General features: G+C 29.4%; 1 protein-coding gene across 1 annotated transcript; it reads left to right on the top strand.

The window, feature by feature from the left end:
- The first annotated feature begins 12270 nt into the window (after positions 1-12270).
- Positions 12271-17296, top strand: LOC109818605 (B3 domain-containing protein Os01g0234100). Its single transcript, XM_029268885.2, has 7 exons — positions 12271-12800; positions 13042-13104; positions 13808-13839; positions 13929-14085; positions 14189-14395; positions 16163-16247; positions 16352-17296. Exons 1-7 carry the CDS (start codon positions 12642-12644, stop codon positions 17098-17100), a joined length of 1452 nt encoding a protein of 483 aa, XP_029124718.1. The 5' UTR covers positions 12271-12641; the 3' UTR covers positions 17101-17296.
- The last annotated feature ends 4474 nt before the right edge of the window (positions 17297-21770 follow it).

Below are 21770 nucleotides of genomic sequence, written 5' to 3'. Positions count from 1 at the left end.
TAAAGACTTAATAACCCTTTCTTTGGCACCCTACTCACCTACACCCAATTAGTTCTTTTATTTGCTCGAAACTTAAAGAAAAAGAAAAACTTATCTACAATCGAGGCAACGCCTAGAGCTTCACACAATATTTCATAACCTCCACAAAAGCCCAACTATTTGGGTGTAACTTAGTAGGGGCTATGTTGTGAGTGACAAGTATCTCGCGTTCACACTCAATTATTGACCAACACATTTTTAACTTTGAGGCCATAGTCCCATAACAAAAAGTAAACTTTTAACTCCCAAAAATGGGCCCTACGCACACATGTTCCTTGTCCACACAAGGTTAACAAATCAACATGCTCTCATTCTCGTTGCAGGTAAGTACATGCTCATGTAAGAAACTCTCAATGTATTGCCACGAGTTACCCATGGATCGAGTCTTTAACACATCATCATTCGTCCAGGGACACAACTGCATATACTCTATCTCCCTACCCAGATGCTACCCTAACCAAAATTCCTAGAGAACCTAGGTGTTTAAAGGAAGAAAATAGAACTCATGCTCTTCTAAGGCAAATGCGTGCCTAAAGGCTGATTGACCAATTTGGGGTACTTTTCAAAACTATTTACGTAAATAGGACTGTTTTGAAACTATTTACACCTTTGACGCATTTTACTATGGTGTCGCTATGGGTCATAGTGACACCAATGACACGTGTACTTTTTTAAATTCTAAGAAGCCATGAACACCATATTATCAATGTCACTATAGCCCATGATGACACAAAACGCCTTCAATGAAGTTGCTATAGCCTATAACGCCACCATTTAAATAATTTTTTATAATATATTTTTTAACAAAAATAACAAAAAAAATAAAACTAAAAATATTTATAATATACATGTAATAAAAATGAAATTTCATTAAAATTAAAATTTCACAAAAGTATATAACAAATTAAGAAAATAAGTAAATAATTAAAAAAAGGAAAAATGGAAGTCGCTATAGCCTATAGCGACATTGTATCGCTATAGGTCATAGCGCTTCCTTTGTTAAATATTTAGTATATATAAAATAAAAAATAAAAAATAAACTGAAGGAAAAATGGTTTAAAAAAATATTTAAAAGATATAAATTAAAATTAACAAATTAAATAAAGGAATAAAATTAAAACGAAATGGATAAAAAAGAATTATAAATTTAAATTTATATTAAATTGATAATATAAAATAAAATAACAAATTAAGAAAATAAGTAAATAAATGTTTTTTTTTTAAAAAAGAAAAAAATAGAAGTCGCTATAACCTATAGCGACATTGTGTCGTTAGAGACCATAACGCCTCCTTTGTTAAATATTTAAAATATATAAAATATAAAAATTAAAAAATATACTGAAGGAAAAATGGTTTGAAAAAATATTTAAAAGATATAAATTAAAATTAACAAATTAAATGAAGGAATAAAATGAAAATGAAATGGATAAAACATAATTACAAATTTAAATTTATATTAAATTGATAATATAAAATAAAATAACAAATTAAGAAAATAAGTAAATAATTAAAAAAAAAAAAAGGAAAAATAGAAGTTGCTATAACCTATAACGACATTGTGTCACTATAGGCCATAACGACTCGTGTGCATGCGCGTCACGTGTCTTTGAACCGTGGATGTATCCAATGGGAGGTCAAAACAAATAACAATTAAAATATTTAATTTTCCATATTTAATTAAAAGCACACAAATAACAATTTTTATTTTTAATTTTCCATATTTAATTTATCAAATTTTTTTTCCATTTTTTAATTTTATAATTCTTTTTATTTATTTATTAAGTTTTGTTTATATTTTTTCCTTGACTTAATTTAAATAAAAAACAATTACACAAAAAATTATTTTTAATTAAATTTATAAACAAAAAATTGAAAGTATAAATTAAATTAAATTAAATTAAAAAACATGTCGCTAGGGCCCATAGCGACACAAAGTCGCTTTGACCCATAGCGACACCCCTTTTTCCTTTTTTCTTATTTTTTTTATTATTTTTATATTTTTATTTTATTTTAAATACTTATTTTTTTGTCAGTTTTTTTTAAATTAACATATAAAAAAATCTTAATAGACTTAAACAAAAAATTTAATTAAAACTACACAAATAATTATTTTTAATTAAATTTATAAACAAAAAGCTGAAAATATAAATTTAATTAAATTAAACAAAAAACTGAAAATATAAATTTAATTAAATTAATCAAAAAATAAAAAATATAAATTAAATTAAATTAAACAAAAAACTAAAAATATAAATTTAATTGAATTTATTTATTTGTGTAGTTTTAATTAAAAACATAAAAAATAAGTATTTAAAATAAAATGAAAATATTAAAAAATAAAAATAATAATAATAAAAAAGTGGTGTCGTTATGATCCATAGCGACATTAAAATATTATTTTAATAATAAAAAATATATTAATTATATTTTTTAAATGGGGATGTAGCCTATATTGATTTTGCAAAAATCACTACAGCCTATAACAATTTTTACTGGCTAAATTTTAGCCGTTCGTAATGATCATTCATGATCCCATGCTTATTAGGTGATTAGGAATATTTTGGATAATCCTAGACTAACACAATATTTTGGCCTCAGCCCCTGTACACAATATTTTGGAAACACAATATTTTGGAAATATTCTTGTTGAACTCACAATGCATACATGGATTCTTAAGGCTACAACCTTATGGTTTTTTATTTCTCTTGTTCTGCGGATACATGCTGGTAATTTGAGACTATACATATTATACAATAGAAAATCCTTTTCCTAGGCATAAATTTTCACCTCTATAAACCTCAACCATGTTCACCGCACACAATTTTCCGGAACAACAAATCACCCTAGCAATTCAAGCAAATCATCCCGCTATAGTTTCATCCTTTAACCCTGGCATTGGCACGTAAATAATCCAAACCATGAGAAATTTTGAAAATTACACACCATGTCCATTTTAAGTGAATAATGTTTATAGAAGTGTATATAATCAAAATTGCGAGTATTTCTTCGTGCATTATGATGCAAAAAGTAAAACTCACTTGGCTTTTTCTTTTGTATCTTCGTCTGAATCCTCCGTTGCAGTAGTGCCTGTGACACCCTTACTATCCCAACGCATATATTGTAATAATGAAAACTTAATAATAAATTTTTTTTTTCAATTTCGGTAAAAAGGGTTCACATGAGAATCTTCAAAATTATTCTTCAATAATCACAATAATAAAAATGAAAAGCAAGAGTTTACAAATTATTTTCAAAAATAATATTTACAATTCCAATTCCATATAAAAATCTATGTCCTAAAGAAAATCCTCTACCCCGATGTCACAATATCAGAGCATACCCACAACTCAACCGTTGGCATTCTAGATGCCACTCATAGCTGAATCTTCCTCACCTAAAATATCCACAAATCGCACGGTGAGAAAAGAAAATATCTATATATATAGCACATAAGAAAACACAACATATTATCTCATTATAACTTAATATTCATAAATATTTCAACATATCGTATTTCAATCAATCATGCATCGTCATCACGTCATAATTCTCAATCACCCAAATCATCACAAATCTTGCACTTCACACTATGCCAAGGTCAAGCTACCCATTTAACAATCTCAGGCCGTGCTCACCCCTGATATAACACTGTGCCAAGGTCACGATACCCATTTAACAATCTCAGGCCGTACTCACCCCTGATATAACACTGTGCCAAGGTCACATTATCCCTATCCCAGGGCCGTGCTCACCCCTGACATGTTAACCAAGGTCATGATACCCACGTAACAATCCAGAGCCGTGCTCACCCCTGATATAACACTGTGCCAAGGTCACGTTACCCCTAGCCTAGGGCCGTGCTCACCCCTGACATGTTAACCAAGGTCACGATACTCACGTAACAATCTCGGGCCGTGCTCACCCCTGGTCATAGGTGTGAAGAACCACAATCACATCTCATTCACATTCCACACAACATCTCATAATTCAATTCCATACGCACATCTCAAGCAATTCACATCTAAGTCATCAATTTTTATCAAGTAATATAGCAATAAGATTCATAAATTAATATAATAATCAATTTTATTACAATCTTAACATAAACGATAAAATTCCAATTATTCCAAAACCTAACTCACAGACACTTTTCTACAGTTTCGTTCTTCCTCTCAGGTTATCATTCTTACAAATTAAATATGTATTTCTAATCCTCAACACATACAGAATCTAATGGGATCATTAATTTCTCAAACAGAAATATTCTAATTTTTCCAAAACTTAGCTTACAAGCACTTTTCTATAATTTCGTTCTCTCTCCCAGATCATCATTATTACAAATTATTGGCATATTTATAATCCTCATACATATAGAATCTAATGGGATCATCCATTCCTCAAACAGAAATCATCCAACTTTTCACAACCAAACTTACAGGCACTTTTCTATAATTTTGTTTTCTCTCCCAGAGCATCATTTTTACCAATTAATCATATATCCATGTTCCTAAATACATACATAATCAAATAAGACCAATAATTCTTCAAACAGAAATAATTATAAAATTAGGGTTCTTCCTCTACCCAATTTCCTCATGTAACTCTACATATAAATAATTCCCTTTTCCCCCGTACCTGGATAAATAGGAACTAGGGCAGAACCTCCTCCTCTTTTTCCTTTAACAGGGACCGGAACTAAAACTAGGATAGAACCTCCTCCTCTAGATTCCTCTTGGTCTTCAGAAAGAAGGAGAGGGAAAGAAGAGAGAACAGAAGAGAAGAAAGAATGAGAATGAGAGGTGTGTGAAAAATGAGAAGTGAAGCCCCCTATTTATAGGAAATCTGGTTCACCTACCACTACGGCCCGTTCTAAAAGCGGAACGGCCCGTTCTGGGTCCTTCAAACCTACATAAATCTCTCAACTGGAACGGCCCGTTCTAAAACCAGAACGACCCGTTCTCAATCCCAGCAGAATGACCCGTTCCAGTTTCAGAACGGCCCGTTCTCCAAACCAGAACGGCCCGTTCTCCAACCGGAACGGCCCGTTCTCAACTACGTTTTTAGGCAAAATCTTTATTCCGGAATGGCCCGTTTCACTTTTGAAACGGCCCGTTCCGGGCAACGAATTGGGCCCAAGGCCTAGTGAAAATTGGGCTGTTACAGTGCCCAATGATGTTATCTTCCTAAAAGATTCCTTTGCGTCTCCGAAAAAGTCTTTCACTTTATCAAGAACGGTTTTTAGTTGATCTTCTGTTGGGAGCTTCAATTCGGAAAAACATAATATATTAGTGGGAGAGTATCCAAAATAGTTTTCCTGAATATTTGGATATTAATAATATAATTAATTAGAAAGTATACATAATGTGGACTATTATCAATCTATAGGAGTTAAAAATCTAAATCTATAAATTCCAATGATAATGAAAAACACTATTTTCCTGCAAATATATCAAACTGAAAAGTTGCAAAAACAACCATAATTTTTTGTTGTATTAGTAAAACATATACATTTCTAATGCTGAAAGGTTTAAAATTCTGCGTGGAACTTCAAAAAAACATTATGATGGTAACAGAGAACATATCAAGAGTGTTACCTCAATAACGTCAGTGGTAGAAAGAGCAGCTCTTATATTGCCATTTTCCTGCAAAAAGTTAAAACAAAACATAACATGTGGGAATGGTCTTCTAACTTATGGTATAGATATAAAATACTTTTTATATCTATAAAATAATTATAGATATAAAATACTAGCATATAGACACTATCTTACAAGCTAGTAAATTCATCCTTTTTATTGTATTCCTTTAGTATAGAGGGAAAAACTACAATCCTACCCATAATTTATTCAAAAGTAATTCTAAAACTTCAAAGTAACTACGCACTCTACTAATTTGGGATTTAACTACCCACTATTCATATCCATAAGGTTTATGCCACAGCCTCAGGCGTGTGCCTGCAGATTAGAAGTATGCAGATGTGGTGTCTGTCTCTTTCAGATTTAGATGATAAATATTTTAAATTTTAATTAGTAACAAATTCATGAAACAAAATGAATAGATGAATATGTAGACCTATGATCTAGCAAAAAGATATCACGATTTATTGTAGAAGAAACCTAATTGGCTCAAGTAGATTCCTACCAAGACCACTACAAACACTAAAGAGCCCCAACGAACCCATAAACCAAACGAGAGGCATTGATAATGCAAATTCAATTACCAAAGAACAGAGGCACCAAAACTAGTTTTCTGACAATTAACAATATTAACACTGTCAATATTGTAAGAGAGAAATTGTAAATTACCACAATCAACACCACACAATAACTATTAAAGAAACACAATTGGACCAATTACCTTCCCACCAAATAATTCTCCGTTGGCAAAATAATACGTGCATTCACACAGTCATATACCCATTGGGGTTGAGTATATTCTCTTGAGAGGAACCTATGTCCTTGTGATTCCCTGTCAACATTCTAAACATGAGAAAGAAATAGGTAAGTGATAAAAAATTCTAGATTTGCTTAATCACAAACCTGATGAGTAATGCTCTGATCAGACTCCCCAAAAGGTGCCCCTTGTCCCTCCCAAGAAACTATACCACCAAAAGCGAATTATTAGAGAGAGAGCTCGAACGAGTGAGAGAGCTACCGTGCGTAAGCAACTCCCCTGTTTTTATTTAATTAAAATTCTTATTAGAATTCTTAAAATTCTTAAAAGATCACACACCATTATCCAACACACCATTATTCAACAACCACCAGGAGTAAAAAGAACACGCATACCTCTTCGCCGATTTCGCGGTACTCTGCAACAAAGGAATAATTAAAATTTTTCAAAAGGAAGAAAGAAGAAACCTCGAGAAAGAGTGGTGATTTTGAGCTTTTTGAAAGTCTCGCTGCCCAAATGAACCTCCTGCCTCTCTTCTCTGTATATTTAGGTTGTGTTTGGATTAAAGGATGGATTTGGGGGAGTGGAAAGGGAAAGATTTGAAGAGAAAGAGAGTGGAAAGTGAGTTTGTTTAGATTAAGGGAAAGATAGTGGAAAGTGAGTGGAAAGTTTGTGAGAATTTGTGTAGAAATTGATTGATGTGATAGATAAAAATTAAAAATTTAATAGATGAATATATAATTTACACTTTTACCCTTGGATTAAAAATGAGTAGAATATTATTTATTGTAAATAATAATTACAATAAAATTATATTAATAGGTATAATTTATTAAAAAAAATAATAAATAATGATAATAATAATAATAAATATTAGAAAAATAATAAGAATCATAATAAATAATAATGATAGTAATTATAATAAATAATAATAATATCAACAATAATGATAATAATAATAATAATATTTATAATAATAAATAATAATAACAAAATATATTATGATAATTATATTTTCTAACATTATTTTTACCCATAACAGCCAATTTGGAACGGCCCGTTCTCAACTAGGATTTTTAAGCCAATTTAGTAGTTTGGAACGGCCCGTTCCAGTTTGAGAACGACCCGTTCCAGTTTGGGAACGGCCCGTTCTAGGCTACTAAATTGCCTTTGTTTTAGTAGTTTGGAACGGCCCGTTCTGGGCTACTAACTACATTAATATGCCACCATATATAATCGATTATGTGTCTCCATTCTTCATCTCTTTTCAGCCTTTGGGGCAAGAGTATTATCGGGTTTTCTCATTTCTTACGTGACTTTTATCTCTTTTCTTCACAACTTCGCAAGGACGTTCTCCCGCTTTTCTTCGTTTTTTTTTTCGGTGCAAATCAGCGGAAACAAACGTGAACTTTCTTCATCTTTCATCTTTCGTTCGTTGTGAACATTAAATCCCCTGAAACAAATAGAGGCTTAGGGTTTAAACTCGTGCCTCTCTTCTCTGTGACATTTTTCGTTTTAAAAATATATTTTTTATTTTGAAAAAAAAACTACCATTTTAACTCTTATAAATAATACGAAATAAATATCTTTAAAATACAATTATTTTTAAAATTACTATATTATATTTTTTATTAATTAAATTAATATATAAATAATGTTTAATTTAAACTTGAAAATAATGATTAATATAATTTAATTTAAATGCAAAATAATAGTATTTCAAATTTAAAATAATAATATATTTATAATAACAATAATAATAGTTCAAATTTGAAATTTTTACAAAATCTTAAAACATCATTCTCACTTAAGTTTGATGTATAACACTTTTTCTTATTTTTTGGCATTTTTTAAGTACTTATGCGTGATGCTTATATGTATTATTTTTTAATGTATGTGTTCATAATTTATTTAATCAAAATATCTAAAATTATTAATATTTATTAAATATATTAGTATTATATTTAATTCTTAAATCGATTTTAAATTTTATCTATACCTATTATAAAAAGGATACTAAGATTATGTAATTATTTTTTGTCTCCACTTTTTAGTGGACCATTATATTCTTTGGATATAAAAAAAATTATATTCTCTCTAAATAACTACATACAATCTTCTAATATTCTATATACCTATCATTATTAGTGGCACAAAGTGATTCAACCCCTCTAATATTTATAAAAAAATTTAATTTTTAATATTATTTTAATTTAAAAAAATTATAGATAAAATCATTTAATATATGTATGTATATATATATAGTGAAAAGACTACTAATTTTTTTTATTATCATTTTAATATTATTGTGATATAGAATGTCATTTTTGAAAGTTATTTAGTTACTTTTTATATTTTTATTTTACTTTCAATCAAAATTTAATTATAATAATTTTTCTTTATTTTTAAAATAAAATAACATCCTATAAGTATTTAAATAATTATACAAATGCAAAGATTTATTAAATTTTAAACACTTATAATATTATAAGATCTTATCATATAAAAACTTATTATATAAGATCTTAAAGAAGTTATTTCTTAAAACATATCATTATTCGAATTCATTGAATGTTTAATGTTAATTATAATTAAGATCTTATTACATAAAAACTTATTATATAATATCTTAAATAAGTTATTTCTTAAAATATATCCTTATTCATCGGATGTTTAATAATAATATAATTTTTTTAAAATATTTAATATTAATATGATTCGTTGAATCACTAATTAAAGCTTACATGGTATAAAATCTAAAAAAATTAATAGTTGCGGTTAAAAATGGACATCAAGTGTAAATTAAAATTACCAGAAATTATAGAGTTAACGACGCTAACTTAATTAGATGGAAAAGATGATATTATATCAATTTTAAAAATCGATTATTAATAATAAAAAAATACCAAATCCAAACAAATAAATAAATTAAGAGATGAAGTAAGTGATTAAGTCTTAATTTTAATTCAAGAACAACATTAAAAACTCTTAAAATATTACTAGGGTTGGTCGTTTTATTTGATGGGTCCAAAGTGAAACAAAAAATGATGACTATTTATGTACAAATATATATCTTAGAAAACATATTTTGTTATATTGGAAAAATAGCATTTTAACAAATATAAAAAAATATAATTATATTTTTCATTCAAAATACTTTTATATTATCATCTATCATCAATAAAATATTTTAATTTGCTCTTAAATATGTCACTTATTCCTTATAAAACAAAATATATATAGAAATTATCACAAAGTGAAATTTCTTTATAGCGTTCTAGAAGCAAAACGATTAATAATAATATTACTAACATCAATATTTTTCAACATTTTTTTTATCCATATATAGATAAAATTGTTAAAGCCAGCTAGCATCAACGTTGATGATTTCAAATATAATTCATCAAATAGATTTTATTAATTTTCTTGTAACGTTGATGATTTCAAATAAATTTTATTAATTTTAGCTTTAAAAAATTAGTCGATCCTTTTAAACACTTTTTTAAGCTTTTCACAATCTTTAGTTTTTTCTTAACTATATGAATCTAAGTTTAATTTAATCATATATATATATATATAAATGATTTGTAATGTACGAATTTTTATTATTTATATACTTTATTTTAGTTATATCATTATTCAATATAAAATTTTTAACACACTTCCTCACATTTTGAGTGTAAAATTTATAAAACTCTAAATAAATACACTTAATACGAGAAAAATTTGATAAAGGGCAATACAATAAATCCAACAATAAATATATTATCTAATAATAAATATTACATTTAAGTTTTATCTAAAAGTAAATATATTATCGATTATCTTGTCAACACATTTCTAAAAAGATGTTATATAACTAATATTATTGTAATTAATAATGTATGAAAGAGTTGTTATGGTACAAGGCTCTCTAAATTTGATGCATGCTTTTGTGGCTACAAATGAGCAGTTAGGGAATAATGTTCCGTTATCGGTGGTTCTAATTAATCAACATGAGCATCCACTATTAATTAATATGGTTTAACATTAATTAATATAAATATGGCATGATTTTCGATGGAATTTTCGACAGAATTTTTGTTGGAAGTTTCCGACAGATATAAATCCGTCATAAATTTTCTGTCAGAAATATACATTTTTCGACGGATTTTGATCTGTTGAAAATTTTTTTTTTCCCGAAGGATCCAAATCCTTCAGAAATTATCCGTCGGAAATTTGTGTTTTTCTTGTAGTGGAAGGCCTTGAATTACAAGTACAAGGACTTAGATATAGGATGATTCACTTTCCCACTTAGACAATCAATATGATCTTATGATCCACAAGAGAAACAAAATAACAATCACAAACACTGAGATTTGCGAGTTCATAATAAGATGTGATTTATGGGATCATAATGAGAAGTGTGTGATTCATGAGTGTAGTGCCACACCATTGTATATAGAAACAATTAGGTCTTGGAAGATAGGTTACACTTATCGAATGTTCTAGGCCAGGACTATTGTTAGGTCGTTTTGTCATTGTATTGCTAAAGGTTTTCCGGTGACAATCTTCGATACTGTAATATATGAAATTAGATTTTTTGAAATTTTGTATTTTTATCACGTATATAACACTTTTGATTTGAACTTTAATTGTATTTAATAATTTTTATATAAGTAAATTTAATGAGATAAGTGAGTTGGTCAAAAAAAGATTCAACATGAATAAATTGACTTAAATTTAAGAGATAAAATACCAAAACAAACATTTTAAAAAATAAAAAATAAAAAATAAATAAAACAAAATATCAAAAATATAATTTAACCAATAAAAATTAAGCAAACTTTTACCATTCATTCCTTCACTATTGTATGTCATTATGAGCATCTTAAATGAAATTACAAATTAATATAATTTATCATCATGAAAATCAAAATCTCGCATGATCCTCAAAATAAGGGTAAAAAAACCCTCAAATGTCATTTCAACTTATACAACTAGGATTAGAGATTTCTTTATTTGCTACCATCCATTCAATCAGATATTAGTAAAATATTATTTTTTTTATCGTTTATTTCAAAGTGAAATTTTATCCCACTATAGAGAAAATAGATTTGAATTTAGGAAAATTACACAAGACTTCTCTATTTTGTTTTGTTGATTGCGATTTAAAATTTTATCGTGTTTTTACTATGCGTAATTTAAATTTAATGTTTTAAACCTAAGAAACTAATATATCACAGACGAGAATGAATAACAGGATAAAAAATTTCAGTTGATAATTAAGATTTTTATATTTACATTTTTTTAATATTGAATTTTATCAACAATTTTAAGAGGCATAATTTTACAATGTACAACATTTTTGAAAAGGCTTTAGAAAACAAATGACTTCAAACAGTTTTTATATTTTAATTAATAACATGTTATTTTTATTAATTAAATTAATATTCTCTCTGAATAGTTTTTAATTTATATTTGTATATTAAATATGTATTTATAAATACAAGGACCACTACGAAATGCCATTGAATTGATTAGGTTAAAAATTAAAATGCTTTCTAAAGTATATCATTTCATTGTATATTTATTTTGCATTAATAATTAATATCATACACAGTAAGCATATATATATATATATATAATTTGAACTTAAATATTATTTTAATTACATTTGATGATTAAAATCAGTTACTATATTGGAGCCAATTTTACTTAAAATAGGCACTTAACACAAAATTTAGGTTGACATTGGTATATGAACGATGTGGGCAAGACACATGTGAATTACGTGTCTATCTCATATTTTATACGTTTTTCAAAATCTATCTTGCTTCTAATTGCAAAATCTAAAGCACTTGTTGGCAATTACCAACCAAATTTTACAATAACAATAACTGAAAGTCAAAACACCAAAGGTGGTGGATCCAACAGTGTCAAATGTTAAACGAACATTTTGGTTTCTCTCTCTCATCAACAGATCAACCACTTACCATGTAAACTTTTTCTCCTTTGATCAAAACCAACACCATCCCTACAATCCCATTCAAGGCCTTTTCAGACTCTTTCTCGTTTCGTTGTATATTTCTTTTTCTTGCGTAAGAGGGGTTGTGGTTGACGAGAAGGATGCAAGTTGATTAATTTATTTGCATCCACCACGAAGTGTTGGCATTTTTGTAATTCATTCAAGGTTGAATCTGAGAAGGGACTCGTATAAGGTTGAAAAATGGTGTTGATTGATGAAAAGAACCGTAACCGTGTGATTAAAAAGGACACGATGGAGCTTCCACACAATGATCATGCAGTAACTGTGGCATATTATGGAGAGGAGTTTCACCACGATGTACCTCTAGCCCATTTCTCTAGAATGACTCCTTTAAACACGGTTTTATTCTATCTTCTCTATATATAATTTCAGAGAATGTGCCAAATTTTGCAATTTTCTTTTCCTCCATTGTGTGTTTTGCATATTAAAGAATAAAGGCTTTGATGGACATCTTCATTATTTTTCTTGACCTTACAAAGTTTCGTAGACAAACTAGCATGAGATTCCTTTAGTTTTGGGCCTTTTGGCCTCTTGTTTCTGGATTGATAATGATGTTGTAGCTATATTACATTGTTTACAGGATAGACAAAACAAGGCGACGACAGAGAATAAATACAAGCTCTTAAACAGTTCGATAAAGCAAGTAAGTTAGGAAATTTTTACACCTGTAGGACCTTCCCCCCTCCCTCAATGAATTTGTGTAATATCTTGGCCCTTAATATTTTGTTTTGATAGAAAAAAGGGAAAACTTTCTAATCACTTAGAAAATATGTATGACATGCAAAATGATTTCTGTTGTAATTAATGTATAAGAAAATACTAGAGAAGTATTCTTTGGTCTTTTGTCTCTTGTCTTCTATGATGGGAACAACACAAAAAATCACAGAAAATAGTGCTCTAAATATTTTCTATTAACATAGACATCTTAACAAACATTATTGATATTCAAATAAACTTTGGGTATAATTATCAAATTTTCTTTAGATCAAACTTTTGACATTACTTTACAAGTGTGTTATAAATTCTAAATCGATCACTCTTCACAAAGTGTACAAACTTTTCTGTGCCACATTTTTCTTGGCAGCGACATTCTCATGCCTTTCAATATTTTTACATGCTCTCAAACTTGGGTTCTTACCTTAACTATTTACTTAATGACATATTACTCCATACAATTTGACAATCCATTAGACTTTATCACTTTTTTTTTTGGCGTTTTTCACTTTATTGAACTCACCAACTTGTAGAACTTTGCATGAATAGACATATGAATTAAATGAACTGTGGACTAATTCCTAACAAATCAAAGTTTAAATGGTTTAAAATTCTAACAAATGTTTTTGTAGGCTACACCTAGCGAGGCTCAAAAGTTTGCAAGGTAAGTAAAACATCATTAGTGTTGTTTAGATAATAAATCCCTCCTTTGTGTTAATTATAGTAAAACTGAGAGATTGTATTTGCTTCTAGTTCTATTAAGGCTGCAACTGAAGGAACATCATCTCGTGGTGAGGTCATGTCATCTGCTGTTCTTCAAGCAGAGGAGATCCAATCAAATTTGCAGTCAGAATTCCCTAGTTTTGTGAAATCTTTAGTTAGATCACATGTTGCAAGTTGTTTTTGGATGGTAAACATCTCAATAGAACAAAATTAATATAAAAAACTTTATTTTAAATTAAAGCCAAATTTCATTATGTTTTAGAGCCGTGTCTTTTTATTTATTTTTGTAGGGGTTGCCTGTGTCATTCTGTAAAAAACACTTACCAGATAAGGATACAACAATAATTTTGGAAGATGAATCTGGTAAAGAATATAATACAAAATACATTGCATGTAAGACAGGATTGAGTGCTGGTTGGAGACAGTTTTCAGCTGTGCACAAATTGCAAGAGGGTGATGTGGTAGTCTTCCAATTAATTCAACCTACCAAATTTAAGGTACACGGTTGGATTTTATTTTTGTTAAATTTTCATAATGATCATTCTACATTTCATTGAGATTATTTTGCAAGAAAAGTCTGAGGATTATTTTGCAAGAAAAAAATGGTAATAATAGCATTGATACCACTGTTCACTTGAACTTTTGTATTTTGTTTATGTCATATGCTAGTTATATACATGCATGTCAATGTAGTAGATACAACCATAATGAAAAAAATCCAAATTTCCTAATAGTTGATAAATATTAGTTATGGGAACTCCTTGTTATAGGATGCTAATCCCTTGGAGAGGTCAATGTTATTGACAAGATATGGATCTAGGGCATTGTCATATGCTTTAACACCAAAACCCAAGGCTATCAATATGGAGTCACTAACTGGTATTAAGGGCTTGATTACTTTCTCTTTTTCTCTTTTAGTTGTGGTTTAAGAGTAGACCCAAGACTATATTTTTCCCCATTCTACAATAAAAGTGACTAAGGATTTATACTAGATTGAGATATTCATTTATCGATTAATGAATAACTCTAACTTTTTTTTAAGAGGCCTTTTATCAAAACCAAAAACAATAAATATAAATTAGGCAAAAATAAATTTTTCGTCCCTTATATTATTTATTAGTGTCAATTTAGTTCCATTTTAATTAATTGAATCAATTTAGTCCCACATCTTTAAGATATATTCCAATATTTGACCTTCCGTTTCCTCCGTTTAAATACTTAACAGATTTGACACGTGTCATGACACGTGGCATGATGACATGACATTTATCATGCTACCATGTCACGTGTCATGTCATCATGTCACGTGTTATGTCACGTGACATGATAACATGACACATGACATGACACGTGTCACATCCGTTAAGTATTTAAACGGAGGAAATGGAAGGTCAAACATTGAGATACATTTTAAAGATGTAGGACTATATCGAATCAATTAATTAAAGTGGGACTAAATTGACACTAATAAATAATATAAGGGACGAAAAATATATTTTTGCCTATAAACTACTTTTTATGAGTGTGAAAAAGGAGGAGTTCTGGGTAGACAAGAATTCTTATTTTGAATTATATATGTTTCTAGTTCTTAAACTTTTTTTATTATTATTTTTAGTCCCTAAACAAATTTTTTACTAATTCTTTTTCCTTGAACTTTGTCCAATTTCACTTTTAGACTTGAAAACTTTTTTCTTTTAAACATTTTAGTCCCAACGTCAAATTTTTATGTTCATGGAAAAAAAATTTAAGGACTAAAATTAAATAAAATTTATTTAGAAACTAAAAAAAATATTGACAAAAATTAAGGAACTAATTTTTTTTTAATCCTTTTATTGTCTAGTAATTGGTGTACTTTTGTTGGTGCCTTATGCATGTAATTTTACTAAGCAAACACTTACAACTAAAGAAAAAACTCAAAGGTCATATGGAAACAATGATAACACTTAATTAAAAGCTTGAAAATTTGATAATACTAAAATAATAATCACGCCCTAATTGTTAAGGTTATTCTTCTATTAGCATTTAAACCCTTTTAGAAGGTAATATTGTGTCAATGATAACACATATTGGCGAAATTAACACTGCTAAAATCACAATTATCCCTTGATTATTAAGATTATTATCATTTGGATATCTACTAAAGAATGTTCCAAATTCATGATAACGCCCCAAAATTATTCTTAGAGAATATTGAGGGAATGAGTCATTATTTTTTCTCTTTCTCAAAAAATTTCGTACCATTAAATATTATTTTGTATTTTCAGGTTTATATAATACGAGCTAATAATACGAGGGAACTAGATGGGGCCTTTCTAAGTCTTGACAATTGCATAAAACAAAAAATGGGAGGCAAGACTTGTTTCTCTATACTTTTAATTGTTTCTTTTATAGTATCAATCATGAATAATCAATGATTTGTGCATTCTTTATTTTTTTCTCTCTCTTGTTCTTAGGCAAAGGTAATACAGATATTGATGTTGTGACATGTAATGCCTCAAAGAGAAAACATGGAAAATCTATTCCACTAGACGTCCGAAAGAAAAAGAAGAGTAGCATGTCAAGAATGAGACCTAAGGCTAGGCCACCAGTCGAGCAATCTGAAAACGATAGTGACGAAGCTCTCTCAGAAGTTATGGAGGGCTATAAAATGCTTGAATTCAAAGATGTGAAAGGTTTTGAAAATTTCAGCATCATAGTTGATGGAATGCCAATAGACGTCGAACTCTCCACTGAGGTTCGAAACAAGTACTATAACCTATGTTGTAGTCAACATGCTTTTCTACACGACAATCTCATCAAGGGCATGAACTACAAGTTGATTGCTGGAATTATATCTGAAACTGTCAACATTGCTGATGCCATAAAAGTTAGTGTGATATGTACTCCACGTTTTGAATTCACTAACTGGGACAAAACTTTGCTTGCCTTCGAGCATTTGGGCATGAATGTTGAGTTTCTAAGAGTTCGATTACGCCGTCTTGTAAGCATTGCTTATGAGACTAATGATGCCTTAGAAGCGAGAAAATACTTGGCATGTAGAAATGAATATACTCGTGCAGATGATGAAATAAAGAATATGGAAGCCAAACTCGAAGAATTAAAGGGAGCATGTTACGAGTTTGGTGCCTATCTTGAGAGTTTGAAGTGCAAAGCCGAAAGCTATCATGTGAAGTTTAAAAAAGAGGTGGCTACTCCGTGGTGAAACTTTGTATCTTTGTCTGAAAACGTGCACATATATTTATTGACTTGTGTGGTTAAACACATTCATTGCAATAAATGACTTTAGATGCAAAATATGTCTCAACTGAGATATCTATTGTAGTATATGTGCAATTATGTGAGTGGCAATTAACATAGCTACTATTTTATTTATTTATTTATTTTTGCATATTTGTTGATGAAGGTTTTTGAATATTGGGAAAAAAAATTACACTTGGTTAAAAAATTATTTAATAAATTCAAATAAATTAGGTCATGATGTTTCCCAATTATTTATGGAATTTTAGTGATTGGAAAATTGTATTTCTAATTTTGGTGTTTAAAATCAATTTAAGGAATTATTGAATTTCGCATGTAAGTTATGAACCCTTTTTTTTTGTGTTCAGGCTTGTATAGATTGTAAGTTAATCATGCATGAAATTTTTGCAATTATGAAATTTATCATGAACCCACTTTGTGGTGTTTCGGGTTGTGTATGAGGGATTTTTCCCCCAACAAATGAAAAATCAATAGAAGGTAAATAATGAAAATTTAGTGAAATTAATGGGTGTTACGCTATATAATGATAGAAGTTGTTTTTATAGTGTAGGGTTTAGGGTTTAGGGTTTAGTTCCTGTAAAAAAAAAATTTATCCTTCTAAAATTTGTAAACATTGTTTATGGTTTAAGGGAAATAAACAATTTTTTGTTTTAGCCCCTATAAAATATTTTTTTTATTTTTTTATTCCTCTAAATTTTAAAGTCACTATTTTTTGTCTTTAACAATATATTATTTTCAGGTAGATAAATAACATTTGTTTTAAGAATTTAGTTTTAGAGAAATAAAGAAAAAATAGCTAAATTACACTTGAGGAAAAAGGTCTACAAAATTAGTTGTACAACTAATTTTGTTCCCACCGAAGTTGTAGTGAGACACTCTTAAAATCATGTGCCAACCTATTTTGAAAAAAACATACAACATCAATTTTTATAATCGATTTTGCATATCTAATGCATCAAAAAAGTTACAAATTTTTTACTCATTCTCTCTTCAACCTTTGCCATCTCTCTCCACGTCACATGTTTCTTCTCATTTTTACAAACTCCCTCGTTGTCGTTGTTGCACTTTCCCTTGGTCCTAATATTTTGAAAACCCTCACCATGTACTCATTGTTACCCTATACAACTAAATGGAAGGGACATAACATACCAACAACATTAAGTGAGATTTAGGTAGAAAATAAGTCAACAAAACACATAGAATATAATTGAACTTCAACATTTTCACTCTTCCATAATGGAATTCATTCACCAAACGGAAGTAGTAGGAGGAGCAGAAACATCCATCACACACCTCTCCCTCTAACATCTTCCCTTTCATCCCAACCCAGGTCTCATCCCTCACACACCTCTCCTTCAACACCACCACTCCTATGGGGGGGTAAGGGCACGAGAGATAGGTTGTCAGCTGGGTGAGAAGAAGTGTTCATGTTCAAGTAGGAAGGGGGCATCGAAAAGATAATTGGGTAGTAAAATGATCTTATATTAAGAAAGGTTAAGAAACCATCCTAGAACCTCCACCAACATGCAAAAGACGCCTAGTGCGTGGCCCTAAAACAACCTAAGCCTTGGAGGAATGCAAGTTATGAAGCGTCTGAAGCTTCAGTCTACTAAGGAAGACAAGCAGTAGGCTCTCACATATGTTGCTTTGATGGCTCTAGAGGCCCAATAATTGGAAGTTGTCATTAGTTTTTCCCTTCCATGTAGAACTTTGTTGATGGTTGAATCATCCATGATTGTATGGCTCTCCAAGCGTGAAAGGAAGGTTATGAGAAAGTGCCTTCTATGGTTAGTTCAATAGCAACTCTAGAATTCAGGATGTTCTGCATCTGCTTGACAATGTGCATGTTCTGACCATCCAACCAAGGAGGGTAATTCAGGTTGATCTCTCTTCTTATAGGTTGCATCTTAATAATGAGGCGAATGACAATATTAGGTTCACTACTAAGTCGTAGTTCCTTGTACTTGTGAAAGTTTTAGAGGAAGGAACGGTGAAGATATGATGAATGAGTTACAGAGATGAAGTAGTATGTGATGATTGTTGAAAAGTCTTCTTAGAAAGTTGACCCTTGAAGTGGATACTATATTACTACCCCTTCGGGACTTTGTTGTTGTCGTGTGTAGGCAAGGTTAAGGCATAAATGTCTGAAGTGACCATAATATAGGGATCAGGTCAAGCTATACTGTTACAATTAACCAACTAAGTAAAATACGAAGTCAAAAACTTAGTTCCTAACTAAGCATCAAAAGAGCTTAATTAGTATTTGGAGGGTAACCAGTGGACTAATCCCATATGAGACTTAACTAAGCTAGCTAATGTCGTGATAGATCTGTACCCAATTGTTCTGCCCTAACAATAGTACTAGACTTTCTTGTTTAAGTGGCAACATATGAGAAACTGAGTTGTGTTGTGGATTATATCCAATTTGATGTTGATCTAGCAAGTCCAAAAAGATCACCCTGTATTGTCAGTTTGGTAGGATCAAGTGACTTAAACTGCTCACCTTAATTATATTATAGGAGATCTCTTTGTTGAAATGCATGATGATGCATATAATTGTTGTGTTGAACATATAATAAGTTGAGTTGATTATGTTGTTCATATGTTGCGTTGATTTGTGATGATGTTGTTGTGTTGAATATAAAGTTGTTGTGTTGATTTGTGTTGTATACTTTGATGCCTTATTATTGTGTTGTATACTTTGATGCCCTATTGTTGTGTTGTTGAAGAAGAGATGATGATGTGATGTTCATGTGTTTTATATATGTAGTTTCTTTTTACTCTAGCTTACCATTGCATGTTTCTATATGGTTTGGACTGCGATGATCATACGTGATATGGGGATAAGGCAGGGATAAGGTTGGAGTATTGTTGAGGCCACTCAGTGGTAAAGGAGCTGGAGGATGTTTTGTTGACTACCTGATGATCGTAGATGTGTATATCTAGTAGTAGATGTTTGACCGACAAGTTAAGATGTATAATTTACATTTACTAGATTATTATATTTATATTATACATATTTATTTAATTGATTACCTTTATATACATATGCAGTATAAAACATGTTTCTCATATCTGTAAATCTATGGTCTTAAGTTAGACGCTTTCCATTGCTAGTCGTTGTGCCATACAATGTAGAGACTAAGACAGGTCCTTATATTTTATCATTCTAAATTAAAAAAAAATAAAAATATTAAAAATAAATTTTTTTATAAAAACTATTTACCAAAATAAATAATTTGTGTCAATGTGGCACCAAGTTAAAGAAAATGCCTTTAGAGGTGACGTTTTTTGAACATTAAATATTTGAACAGAAAAATGTCTCCCTTAAGTGTTTTATGTTCAACTATCATTATCATACTTGAAAACCCTAAATGCTAAACCTATCAAACTTGAATAGAAAAACATCCGAGGGGGAAGCGTTTTCTATTCAAATATTCTGTTAAAAAAAATGCCACCCCTAAAAACGTTTTCTTTAACCCAGTGTCACATCGGTACAAATTATTTATTTTGGTAACTATATTTTTAAAAATTTATTTTTATTTTTTTATTTTTTATTTACAATGGCCAAAAAGTCCATTTTTTTCCTAACATAGGGGGAATTGAGTAGTTATTATCCTCAAACAAATGTTAGATGCTACTTGACACCCTTTAAATATTTGAATTTTTTTGGGTCAAAAGGTTCACGATCAATCAATGAAATTTATCCTTTTATAACTATCGTGGCTTGGTATAATCAGTTCAAAATCTACGAGTTTACATATGATGTGAGTTTGAAATTTTTTGTAACCACTAAAATTTTATTTTCGTGGACATGCTTATTTAAGGAGGTCTCTTGGTGCGAGAGGTGAAACCTCTCAGCTAAGTCTCTATTAATTCCCAATTCAACAAGTAAAATTTTGGATCAAATCAAATACTGTCAAGTTAGTGATCGATATGTTTGAAAATCTCCAGTGTGTCATGTTATTAGTTCTTTGTAGAGTAGTCATGTAAATATCATCTCATATACCATCTTTTGGATAAAAAAATCCTTTTAAATTATTTAATTTTTACATATGCTACTTTCCTTTACAAATTTATTTTACCATTTTTTTTCCTACATTTTCAATTATTTACTGCACTTCCTTTACTACATTTATCTTAAGAGTAACATAATTGAATATTTATCTTACTAATAACCTTTAAATATTTGAATTTTATTTTATCCTTTCAAATAATTTCATTTTCATATATACTACTTCCCTTTACAAATTTATTTTATCATTTTCTTCCCTTGCATTTTCAATGGTCACTTCTTTTTACCACATTTATCTTAATTGTAACTTAGCATAGAAACATCAATTTAACTACTATTCATAAATTCTTTGGAGTACACCAACAACACATCTGAGGAGTAAAGTCTCTTTTTCAAGCCAATTGTTGTAAATTAGGAATCATTCGATGGTTGTTAATCGTTTACCAATTAGTCACATTTTTCGTACCAACATTAAAAAAAATTATATATATATATATATAGGTTTAAATATGTTTAACCTCGAATTAGGTCAATTTTTGGATTACTATTTTTAATTTTTTTTTGTTTAAATTACCTAACTAATATTTTTTTTCTTCAAT

This window comes from Cajanus cajan, chromosome 2, assembly GCF_000230855.2.
Source record: "Cajanus cajan strain Asha chromosome 2, NIPB_CcT2T_4, whole genome shotgun sequence".
Taxonomy (NCBI): domain Eukaryota; kingdom Viridiplantae; phylum Streptophyta; class Magnoliopsida; order Fabales; family Fabaceae; genus Cajanus; species Cajanus cajan.
Note: the sequence above shows the minus strand (reverse complement) of the source record. Positions and strands in the feature narration are given on the sequence as shown.